General features: G+C 40.2%; 1 protein-coding gene across 2 annotated transcripts in view; it reads left to right on the plus strand.

Moving 5' to 3' along the window:
• Nucleotides 1-8,456, plus strand: part of LOC128372896 (E3 ubiquitin-protein ligase NEURL1-like) — a 32,963-nt gene extending 24,507 nt beyond the window's left edge. The window contains exons 4-6 of one of the 2 annotated variants that reach the window (XM_053333095.1): nucleotides 642-1,358; nucleotides 7,401-7,540; nucleotides 8,205-8,456. In XM_053333095.1, coding sequence (XP_053189070.1) covers nucleotides 642-1,358; nucleotides 7,401-7,540; nucleotides 8,205-8,456 — 1,109 coding nt within the window. Of the gene's footprint in view, nucleotides 1-641; nucleotides 1,359-7,400; nucleotides 7,541-8,178 lie in introns of both variants that reach the window. The other variant, XM_053333096.1, reaches the window with a different exon arrangement.
• Nucleotides 8,457-13,189: the final 4,733 nt, after the last annotated feature.

The following is a 13,189-nucleotide window of genomic DNA, read 5'->3' on the forward strand; positions in this document are numbered from 1 at the left end:
GAAACACGCAGCTGAAATGCCTCCCGCAATAAGATCAGTCCTGCCCATTATCACAGCACTCCAAGCTAAAGACAGAGTGGGAGGCCCAAATGCAGCAGAGTTTCATGGTCTTTCAATGGCTTCATGTATGTCTCTTATTCAATGTTACATAAACCTGTTAAGTCTCTATTACTGTGATGTAGCCACTGGCCTGTGGCTGCTGCATGTTCCCACTTAAAGTCCTGATATGTTTTTAAATATGTAAACATGGATGTATTTGTCGCCAACATTGAATAACAAGCTTTGCCGCACAGAGTGCATTATAATGAATATGTGTTCAAGCAGAGAAGCCGCAAGACAATATTTGTTTACAGTGACAGGTATGATGAATGAATAGCGTCCAGTGAATGTAAAACAAACCAGTGCTGCAAACAGGGATCTGCAGAATACTAAGTGGGTACATAAATTGAATCTGGTTCTCTGGACTCTTTCTATCCCTGACTGAAAATGGAACATTATGTGACTGTGTCAGCCACAGTCCAAAAAATATAATGTTCTTGAAGTAAAAATTAGAAAACAACAATAAAGATATTGTGCAGTGATTCCGACTGAAAACCCAGCAAACAAGTGATTACATAATTTCTGTTTATCTGTTTCCACAGACAGTGAGATGGTCCCCCTGGACTGCTTGCGTCCTCGCTCTTGTGCTGCCACCCACCGAGCCTCTATTCAGCGAAACAGTGATGACCCTCGCCTTTCCATCAGCCTGTGTGACCTGAGCCTGCAGCAGCAAGAGATGCATCTGGAGGAGGATGATGAGGAAGAAGAACAGCTACAATCCTTAAGCTCCTCTTCTTGCCATGTGCCCCAGAATTCTCAAAACTCACAACAGTGCTCACTGCTGCCCAGCCATTTGGACAATGATCTGCATTTCCACTCAGTGCATGGTATCCATGTTACTGGACTGGATAAGCATACAGTGGCGCGGCTGGATCACCGCGGTGACGAAAGGACCCTGGTGTTCACCAGTCGGCCGATGCACTGCTCAGAGACTGTCTTTGTGAAGATGAAAGCAGGTGTCACACGGGCTGGCTCTCTTTCTTACGGTGTGACATCCTGCGACCCAGCCACCCTGAGGCCTAGTGACCTGCCATCCAACCCAGAGTCCCTGGTTGACCGCAAGGAATTCTGGGCAGTGTGTCGGGTGGCGGTGCCGCTTCACAGTGGAGATATCTTTGGCTTTGTGGTGAATGCAGAAGGGGAGGTGATGATGAGCCATAACGGTGTCAGGGCAGGGATGCAACTGTGTGTAGATAACTCCCGACCTCTCTGGATGTTCTACGGTCTGCACGGTACCATCACACAACTCAGGATTTTAGGTATGTTCATATCATCTCAAAGAAAAAGAAATAAAAAACGTTAAACTATTTCCAAGCCTATCCAATCAAATTTTGTTTCAAATGGCAACCCTAGGCCATTTGAATGTAGGTTAATTGGTTAATATTCATATATTTGGCACAAAATTACCCCCTTTCTATGTAAATAAGTCTTGCAAAAAAACGTCTAATTTACAAAGACTAGCACTAATTGCCTCATACAGTTAGGGTGGAGTTATTAGTGTCTTCAGATAGTTGGTGTTAACTGTGCATACACTCACTCTATCTCTCTCTGTCTCTCTCTATCTCTTCAAATCTTCATGCTTGTGAGACTTGAATAATATTGAATTGATATTGAATGGTATCTGAAATCTTCAGTCAGACATGGGGAGGAGGATTGAAGTCAGTATGGTAGGCTTATCTTGGACTTTCAGCTACTTAAAAATAAAAATGTCCTGTGCTGATGAAGCTCAGATTTGGAATCTGAGTGTAACAGCTGACCTGTGTAGATGTGCAGCAGAACACAGAACATTGATTACCATAAGATATTGAACAATCCAGTGTTAATGAAGTTACTGCTGCTGTGCCGCATGCGTAAATGCTCGTAGCCTCTTTCTCAGTTTGGAGACACGTTTCAGCTGTTGTGTGATGCAGCCAGCTGTGACACATAGCCAGCTGTGAGAACATCAGCATTAACATTTAGGATTAAGATTCAGACGTTAATCTAACACGTTTTAGATCTGCCGGAATCACATGGATAGCTATAGCATATTTTGATGGCGTTTCAGTTGGTTATGTTAGAGTAAAGTTATTATGAGATGTTATTGCATTAGAATTGGTATTACTTTTTTTTTTTTTAATTTAGTTTCAAGAAATAAGAACACATTCCAACGACCTTTACAGGATGTCATTTGTAACTTTCCATTCCGAAATAAAGGCAGTCTGTGATCCTTGAACGACCTTTGGAGGCTGAATTCCTACTCAGCCGAGTCTTGAAATAGTTTCTCCTCTTTTGCTTTCTGTGCTGCTCTGTCTGACTTTTTATCAACTCATGTATCTCTTTGGAATTTACATTCAGCTCCTGCAATTTGCATATGAATGTTATCTTTGCATCTTCAGCTGATCAGAGTTTCTGTCAACTCGGTTTAATTCTGACAGATTTCACACAGTGATACCACAGGATCGGCTGAAGATACTGTGAAGTCAGTTGTGCCGGTGTTTACATTCTGATATAATGGCTAACAGGTCCAGAAGCTGTTGAAAAAGGTGACTTAATGACAAGCTGTGTTAGAAAGTAGATATCACTCGCATCATTTTCTTGTCCAGGAGTTTTATTGATTTTGAAAGTGAAATTGCAACCATTCAGCCCATATTGCGTAGCAGGCATGACCACAGTCTGAAACACAAACATGGTGAATACATTCTTTTGATGATGTGTGGAGAAACAAAGCTGCCTTCAGTGAGGAGGTACAGTAAATAAGCTTTCATCTGAGTCCAGTTTGAGTTTGAAATATTTAGTATCACTTGCCCAGTTTTAACACTTGAAGGATTTTAAATTATCATAAGATGGAGTTGCTGTATTGCTTGGACTTACTGTATTATGATGTGGCTGTGAAATACTGCAGAGTGCTGCAAGCACAAATGTGAGTGCTTTCCATTTGTTTACAGTCGCCGCAGATAAAGACGTTTATCTTAATTCTTCGGAAACAATCTTCCTCCACCCTGCTGTTGCATTCTGGCTGAATTGATAGTGATTCTTTCCCAGCATGTTTTCACACAAAATTTATAATTACAGGCAAAGTTTTTTAAGGAACTTCAGAGGAGGCGCAAAATGCACAACATGTTAGAATTTGTTGATTTACTTTAAATTTGTCTTGTAATTTATTTCTGGGTTAGGTTTTTTCCTCTCCTTTCCTTTTTCATGTAGTCAGTCACACCAGAGCTGAGGAGGTTATTTCTGTCTTGCGTGGGCTCCCAGCAACCAGCATTATGTATCAGGAGGGGGCCCGTGATAGCTTCTTATGATGCCCTCCATATGCATTATTAAAATGTAATTGCATGGAGCTTTGCAATGGTGGGTCTTCCACCCACAGCCACCGCTCCCTTAACACTGGTTCTCCAATCGTCGCTCTACTTTCTCTTTTTCTTTTTCCTCTTCTCCTCGTGCAATTTCATACTCGCCTATCCCACCCCCCGATTCTTTGGGGTATGAACGTTCTTCGAATCATTACCCACTTGAGTTGTGGGGAGTGCATTTGTGACGTATCCTCTCACCCACTCGCCGCAGCCTCACGCCATGAGTTGCCATGGAAACATCTAGCCACTCAGGCAAGTGACAGTTTGTCATGGCTGGGTGTTGTCAAGCTTGTGAAGTGGAACAGATGGGACTCTGTTGCTCTCCCATGGTCATTTTGTACGTGTTATCTTAGACATCAAGATTTTATAATTTCATATGAAATATTCATATTCAGTAACGGCCTACTTATGTATATCCTTATTATAGGTGTCCTGCTGTGGGTTTGCTTCTGCCATCCTAAAGCTGCTACAATAAATATTTTTTTACATTAACAATTGATCTAGAGCTGCAGCAATTATTTGATCGACACAAAATTAATCTGCATCTATTTTGATAATTGATGGATTGTTTTGAGTACCAAACAAACAAACAAAATTCTCTCATTCCAGCCTTAAATGTGAATATTTTCTGGTTTCTTTTGTCCTCTGACAGTAAACTGAATATCATGGGGTTGTGACTGCTGGGCAACAGTGATCAACATTCTCCATTTTCTAACATTTTATAGACCAATCCGCGATAATGAAATCAATAATAATATCATCATCAATAATTAAAAGAATCTATTACTCACAGATAATTATCACCCAAAACTCAAGTTGCCTTCAGTGCTGCAAAGTATTTCAGCATCTTTCAGCTCATTTGTTTGTTTTTTATGCTCTACAACTTAGTTTTGGTTCACTCTCACTTGATTGATTGATTGATTGATTGATTGATTGATTGATTGATTGATTGAAAATGTCCTTTATTTATTCAGGGAAGGTCAATTGAGAACAAGCTCTCTTTTCCAGTGACACCCTGATAACAAAACACATGAATAAACATACACAATTACATATCACAATTAGATTCAGACTGCAGAACACTGAACAATAGGCATTTGAAATCTAAAGAAATAAGACGATCTAGTTCAAGAAAACACTGTAAATCATTCCACTTCTGAGGGGCATAGACCTGAAAAGCAGTCTTCCCCAATTCGGTGTTGTGTTAATGTTTAAAATGAAGGTCTCTTGTGAACGAGTGTGCAAGTTACAAGTTCTAAATGAGATTCAACTTGTTACAGATACAGCAAAAAAGCTCTTAAAAAAGTACCACACATACGATCTGACCAAAATATCACAGCATATTAGCAATTAGCTGTTGAATGTAGTGGAACATTTAGAAGTTAAGGAACCAGAAATCTCCTTCAGGAGTTGGTGGTGAGCAAAGCAGAGCTAACAGAATGGTAAATATTGGACTTTCATTAATTAGTTGGCCAGAAATAAGACCCCAAATGAATGCTAATGTTGTTCCTCATGTTAGATGTGTGAACTGTTTCCTAAGAAATTCACAAAATCAACCTAAAAGGTGATGCTGTATTAACTTGTTTCCACTGCCCCCAAGCGGCCAAAAAAACATTTAGGGCCCCATCTTGCGGTCGGCGCAGGCGAGCGTGGCGCATGTGTCTTTGTTAGTTTTCCCTGGCGCAGTTGTCATTTTCTCGCCCTGCGACCTAATTGTCTGAATAGCAAATGCACTTGCACCAGTCTGTGCAGGTCTCAAAATGAGGTGTGGTCAGGCACATCGGTGGCACATTGCTATTTTGATGCAGGGGAAAGTGATTGCGGTACTGACCAAAAAAAAACAGGTCTAAAGTCACTGGCGCATATGTCACTGTTACTTAAGGGGCACATCATCAAGAGTCCAATATGCTCTTAGATAGGCGTGTATATAGACGCAGCCACTTGTTACTGCTTGTTACCACACGGACGCGCAGCAGCACACACGCATGCAAAACATCACTAATAAAAGGACCACAATGTGAATTGGTATTATGATGTACATCAACATATTAAAAAAAAGTCACAATGACATGCCACTCTGTATCAGAATCAGTCAATGGCAGTAATGATCAATGAAACTGTCAGTGACAATGAATGTAGTCATGTGACCAATCCTGGTAAATCTGTCATCAAATTTACAATCCGCCAAAGTGACAGCGTTCCTTGATATTAAAGGGAATGAGAGATGACACTCTGATTGGTTTACCGCGTTATGCCCAAAATACGGCTATGATTAATGAGGGGACTTAAGTACGACCCTTTTAGACCATGTGCCTGGCACAGTGACCATTTTTCCGCCGTTAAAGTAGCAAAAGTGGTGCTTTTGCGTTTCACGCCATGCGCTATAGATTGTTAAAATGTGGCCCTTAATGGCAATTTAAAGCCCAACAGAAAAATAAATATTGTGACCGAGTTAGCAGACCTTTCTATGTTTGATAAGCAAGTGTTGAAAGTCACCATACACATGCTAAACCTCAAATAAGTCTCCTCTGCTGCTTACATAGCTACAGTAAATACATTCACATACTTATTCCTGGTCATGCAGTCAGCAGTAAATTCATAATATGAGAGAAGATGAAAAGTATGCTTGAGGGTGAAGGGTAAATGAATAGATATGAAGGTTATCCATTCTTCCTTATTTGAGTTGACAAAGACATTTGCTAACAGGTGCATTGCCATATAGGTCACGTTATGTAGGTAATGGAAGGGTGTACAAATGCTACCGTTTACATACAGGACTCTATATCCACACTACAATATTAAAATAAAAGAATAAACAAATAGTCCCAGTGTCTCAGTAAAATGGTTCAAACATCCCCTGTACTGATATTAAATGCAAACACATTATAGAAATGTTCTTGCATAGATTACATTGAGTCCTGTATTCATGCAGACTTTCTTGTATCCGTTGATTTTCTGTGTAGCAAACTGATTGTTGCATGACTAAAAAGCTACTATGGTTTGTTTGTGTAGGCTGAAACTGAGACTGTAGTTGTTCGAGTGGTCCAAGGAGAAGGCATCAGAGTTCAGAGCAATGGATATGAGCACGTAGCTGCAGTTATGCAACAAAACTGTATACATTTTTGTGCAAGCAACAGACCACATAAATGTATCTTTTTCTCTTCTTATTTTCTCCTTTTAATATTTTGCACCATCTGTGGTTCTTTTTTTAGCCATTTCTCCTCACCACACTGTCATTGTTGGGAAATTTGGACAAGCAAATTGTGGGATAGGATGTAAACTAACAATATTAGATTATTTGACACATGGAACGATGGGTGGTGCCAAGTAACCGGCCAGCCTGACAGTGTAGCAATATTTCTGCCATGGTCAGTTGAAGGACGATGTGTAAACAACAATGGCTTGTGGCTGCCAGGCAGACTGGATCAGAATTTGTCTGTGGAGTCAGGGTCGGTATTCACGTCTGTAAGGAGAGATGAACTGCCAATATGAGAACTGATGCCAGAGCCGATGGTTATGGGGTGCGGATGAGAATGCACCAAGACAGAGAACAGATAGGAAGCATTTTGTACCCTACCCAGAGGGATCATGGGCTTATGAAGGAGGAGGAGGGGGTCCTTGGCATCTCTGACGAGGCTACACCAACTCGAAGGCTCTTGACTTACTCATACACACCCACACACAGACACTCTGAACTCACAAGTCATCTTCTTGGTGATAATACAGACTTAATGTGTGTGTGAGTGTGAAATGGAAAAAGTGACAGATGGACATGGTGAGAGGGAGATGCATCAAGACATCAGCTCTCTTTCTTTTGCTAATTATCAGCTCAACTTCTTCTCAGTGTGAATTATGATTCACTCACTTTTGTATCTTTTGAACACTGAAGTCTTCTTCTTTCATAGATGATCTGTAGGTTGATATTCAGAAAGTCTTTTTCTGATCCCGGGGTCTCTTCTGTATTTTCAGGCTCATCTCTGCACCCAGATCCCCGAGGCCCATCAGTCCCCAGTTCTCCATCCTGTACGCCCAACACTCCCAGAATGCTTTGCAGTGGCAACTCGGAGCCCAACCTTAACACACCTTTTAACATCAACCTCAATTCCAGCCTCAACTCCAACTATCAGACTGTCTTTACTTCATCCGCAGGTTTGTGTTCCAGTTTACTCTTTTATCTGTCTTTATCTCTACCTACTTAGGTTCCCCCAGTGTATTGTTATTGTCTCAGTAATCAGTTGTCCTAATAACCATCCTAAAAATTCTATCATAGAATTGGGGAAAATAAAAAAGACACTTCATCTTCCTTTTGCATACACTGCACAATTATTTTCTTGTGCCATTTCTGTCCAGAAAGTCATGATTTTCTTTCTGCTTTGTTATGTTTTTATTTATGAAATGTATTAAAATGCAGACATGTAGGACAACAATTGAACCGCCAGCTGTTCACAAATACTAACAGAACAGAACCAAAACATCAATTCAGGATATGCATGTTATCACATCAAGCAAATATTTACCTTGGTGATATGAAGCAATAATCACTGTAGTCCCAATCTGCAGACAGCATGTCAGGAAAAGTCCTAACAGGTGTTGGATGTAGAAAGAGCGACGATTGAAGCACAAACACAATTATTCCTCCATAAAGTTGTCCTTAAGTATTAGCAGAGGACTTAGAGGAAATGAGTGGGAGGAAGGGTATTGACAGCTTAAGTATTGCCACCTAAATAATTCTTTGTATATATGCAGTGATTTCCCTGTGTTTCTTTCTCACAAACCTCAGGTACAACACCAAGCTCTCCATTCTCCAGTCACTCAGAGTCCCCTACCTTCCCATCCTGCTCAGGATCATGGAGTGACGAATGCACCATCTGCTACGAAAATGTGGTGGACACTGTCCTCTACGCCTGTGGACACATGTGTCTCTGCTACACCTGTGGCCTCAAACTCAAGAAGATGGCCAACGCGTGCTGCCCCATCTGCAGGAGGACAATCAAAGACATAATCAAGACCTACCGGAGCACGTAGGCTTGTGTTAGACAATGTGACACATCATCAGGTTCAGCTCAAGAGGTTATCAAAGCCATTTCAGACTTTGTAAGGATGGACACAGCACATGTGAAAGTTCTGCTTGTTTGTGTGTGCAATCTGGCTCAGGTACTCTACAGCAGGACATTTAAATCCACATTTTATCTATGTTACGTCAAATGCACATGGTTGGTTCGTACCTGTGATGTCTCAATAAGGACCAGCAATGAGATTCATCGGAGACCACTGACAGAAAGAAAATATTGTGTGTGCTAGTGCAGTAATAGAAGATTGGACCAAACTCATCAAAGCTTGACCTACTGTTTTCCGCAGACTGTGATTTGTGCCTCTGTTGAAGAGAAAGAATAATATGAGGAAGCATGTGTCCTACTTCCTGCAGAATAACCCTTCATTTTGCTGGCGATACCGTTGCTGCTAGCTAGATGTAGAAGGAGTAAAATTGTCCAGAGGTGTGGAACAAGCAAGAAGAATAAATATGTAGTTTCATAAGCTGCTCTTTCACTGCTTGTCAGATAGCATTCAGTCAAAAAGCAGTGTTGAATTGCTTCTCTGCTAAATCTGAATCCTGAATTTTTCCAAGATTCCAGAGGCTAGTGAGGAATGAATTTTAAAAAAAACAACATTTTTGTTGGTGAAATTTTGAAGCAAAATAAGCCATTTTTTAACGATGAAAAGCTCCAAGCTCGAGCTTGAGGGTAAAAGAACTCTGTTTTGTAATGATTGAAGCGTTTTGTCAAATATCACACTCCCTGCTTCTGTGAACTTCAGGCAGGGTGAGATTGTGCGAAGGGTAAGAATGTGTGAACATTGTCACCATAGAAGGTCACGCTTGCAGTGAATGAGGATGTAAATCAGTGAAGAGGGAGGAGGAAGAGAGAGGATGTTGTACGTTTGGGACAAAGACAAGAGAAGAAGGGGCGCCTTTACTGTGTGTCTGCACAGCATTCGGTGCAAAGAAACAAAGCTCATTTGGGCAGAACTTTATATGAAAGCCTGTAAAATGTGGGACTCACATGGGGTTACATGTCCTGCCTCTTGGCAGTGGTCCCTACCATCTCTGGCCACTCAGTAAGCTTGGCGGATGCTGTAATTTGACAAAAGTCATACAAATAAACATTGGTGGGCAGTGAGGTATTTTTAAAATGCTGAAAGAGCACATAAGGAAGACGAATCAGCATCTACATCATTTCTAGTAACCCATGAAACACAATACGTTACAGATGGCTTTGCTTACTTCAGGTTACACACTTCTCTTCCTTTTGTATCTACATTAAATCCGAACATGATCATTTGCTTTCAGTGATGACGTATTTTAGTTCATTTATGTTTAGTGTGTCTTAAATTGAAAAAAAAAAATTCATGTGCAGTCAGTGACAACAATGCAGCTTGTTATTGTGGGACGTTGTGATAATTTAATTTGCATTTCAGTTGCTGAGTGCTGCTCTCCGTCAGTAAAAGCAAACTCCAAGGACATTTTCACTTGACTAATCTCATACATTATGTACGGCTTTAAATTGCTAATTAATACAAGCTATTTTCAGGTGTTTTTGTTTTCTTGTCTTTTTGTTTTGCTTTTGGCCTTGCTAAAACATTACTCCTGATTTTGTTGATGCTTGGCATCTCGCCACCGTGGAGGGAAAATTAGCAGTTATGTTGTTTGAGTCAAAGTTGTGTTTTAGCGCTTTTGTGTGCCTTTTTAAAAAGAGTCTGGAAAAACTTCATTAGGTTCCTGCTTGGAGGAGGTTCATCTTCATCTTTAATTCACGCTTATGAAGTTATGTTTTTGACATGAGCAGGTATAATCACACAACCTACCAGTTCATAGCTGTTGTATTTGACTTTGAAGCAAATGTTTCCTTCTACTTAAAGGTTTACTATGCAGGATGGTTTGTATTAGTAAACACGGCATTCAAGGTTGGCCTCTCCTCCCCCAGCTGAGAGAGAGAGAGAGAGAAAGAGATAGGTAGTGTTGCGAGCTAGAGTGTAAATGAAAAGAGCGAGCAGTGGTGGTGAGAACAAAGCCGTAAATCAATATCTTCTGATTGTTTCATGGCAGTCATGTTCTAAAGCACAAATAAACATGCCCACACCTCCGCCCAACCTTGCAGGAAGGTACGATTGTGTGAATGCAGATCTTCATCCTGTCCACTGTGGCCTCTCTGCTCTGTGTGTGTGTAGCTCAGCGCCACCCTTGGTCAAACAAACACACACAGACCTGCAGCTCTTTATACGTCCATGATACAGAGACAGAGAGCAGAGCGGAGCAGAGAAGAGTCACAGAGACAGTAATGTAACCTCGTTGCTATGCTACGAGTCCCAACCTCACATCCAGCATGCTGTTAATGGCTAGGGGCTACATACCCACTGCTCAAAGGTTGACACCCAGAAGCATCCCAAACACAGCAAAATAATAAGAAAATACAGGCAGTGTGTGTGAGTGTGTAGTGTCTGCAGAGTAATACATCACCACACACTTCTAGTGAGTTATAAGTGATGATTAAGAGGGATTACTTTTGTATGAGACTGTACTTTGTTTTTAGGGGGAAAATCCTGCATAGTATACCTTTTAAAATCAGTGTATGCATTTATTTAATTATTCACTGCTGAAGATCAAATGTTTAAATATTGCCTTGTTCCTCTCTGTCACTGCATTGCATAATACTGGAATTTTAGTTGCTCTTGAAAGACGCTTAGCTTTTACATTTCTAGTTTTTGTTTTTCTTCCTGACCAAATATATGACATAGCAGATATATAAAACATTGTGAAACATTTTCATATAAAAATACCATTAATGACAATTAGTGTAATAATAACTGTACATTATGAGGTTTATTTATTTTGTCAATGCTACTATAGAATTATTACCACTGTTTGTTTTATATGTATGACTATCATGTCCAAACAGTACAAATATTGTCTATTTTGTTGTTGCATAGTTAAAGATTATAGACAATTTTATTGCCTCGGAAGGCTCTGTGTTTGTGTCAGCTGATTTTCACTTAAAGAAATAGTTTGACATTTTGGGAAATATGGGTATGTATGTGGTGAAGCATTAAGGTGCTAGTAGGCTGATTTTGTTACTCTTAGATGGAGCCAGACTAAAGTAGCTGTTTCCCCCGGACTCCAAACTTTATGCTAAGCTAAGCTAACTGGCTGCTTGCTTCAGCTTTATACTTAACAAACATGACAGTGGTATGAATCTTCTCTTGGTCTTGGTTAAATTTCTTTCCCAAAATGTCAACTATACTAAAATATGGTATTAAAATGGAATAAAATGTGTAAAGTTGGCATTGATTATCTAATCAGTGGTTAGCCAGTAAAATGATGTTTGTCCTTGTGCATATTTAAATTCTATCTTGAATTTGTATTGTAGTGAAGCAACGTGAATAGTTCCCATATGGTCATAATTTAGACAGCCTGTTTGAAAACTGAGTTTTTCAAATATGACCAAATATTTGTTGCCCAAACAAAAACAGCAAGTAACTCCAGGAGGGTATTTGTGGATTTTGGACAAGAAAATCAGCTCATACATTTGGCTTTCTGGGTTTAGGATTTCTATTGGTCGTTATAAAGAAAAAAAATTCTTAAACTGGTTTCAGAATTTGCTAATAATGTTTAGTTTGTTAAATAAAGTTTAAGTCTGAAATACTCGTTTCAGTTTGTCATTGATATTATTTCCTATTGATTGATTCCTATCAAATGAAAAAAACACGACATTCCCCAGCCTAGACACACGCTTTCCAGCCTTTGGTACAGGTATTTGACTCAAAATGCAATAAAAAGGTAACACTGACCATTTCAATTTCATAGATACTGTCCTTATTATGGATTATGCTAAGCAGGAGGCTGAAGTCAACCTGGCAAAGGAAATGGGGAAGGAGAACGCATTAGTGCTATTACCTTCTCCCAAAACATACATTATACAAATGTTTAATGATGGATTAACCTCTTAAGCAGGAAAATTCAAATTGGGCAACAGATAGAGCACAAAAAGGCAGCCCTCTCTCTGATGCCTTACACACTAACAATCACTCTCCACAGTAGTATACTTGTGTAACACCCCGCCATATACTATATGAATAACAAAGGCAAGGGCTTTTAGTAAACAGCTATAACTCATAGAGAAACTGTTTAGAGCTGTGGTATGTAAACCTGGCCAGACTGAACATCATGTGTTATTTACTACCCTGCAGGCCTAGCTCTAATGTAGCACTGTTTTATGCTGCTCTCCAATAGGCACAAATATAGTGCATGACGTCCGGACATGAAACAGGCAGTGGTGGCTGCCGTTCATGGCCAAGTGTTCTCAGAGGTGAGAGGGAAATACACAGCCGGGGCCTGTGAAAGTGACATGAATACAGTATATCTCACTGGTGTCTGTGTACACACAGACTTTCCACTCAGACCTCTCAGTGAACCTGGCTGAAGGCCTTCTGAAGGCTTAAGGGCTTGGCAGACTTGTTTGAGCTGTGTTTTGGTATCTCTTCTAGACAGCTGTTTGGTCAAACATGCACATCTATTAGGGTATCCAATTTGTTTTCCCAAAAAGCATGACACTATCAATTTTGAATTTCAACCAGACATCATAGTGAAAGTTAGAGTTTCTTCCTCTGTTGTAGTTCAGGGTTTAAGCTTTTGGTGTTCAGGGTGATGTAAAAACTTTTTCCTCAAGTCAGATTTGCAGCATCAAGGGAAAAGACATGAACATCAA

This window comes from Scomber japonicus, chromosome 14 (genome assembly GCF_027409825.1).
Source record: "Scomber japonicus isolate fScoJap1 chromosome 14, fScoJap1.pri, whole genome shotgun sequence".
NCBI classification, from domain to species: domain Eukaryota; kingdom Metazoa; phylum Chordata; class Actinopteri; order Scombriformes; family Scombridae; genus Scomber; species Scomber japonicus.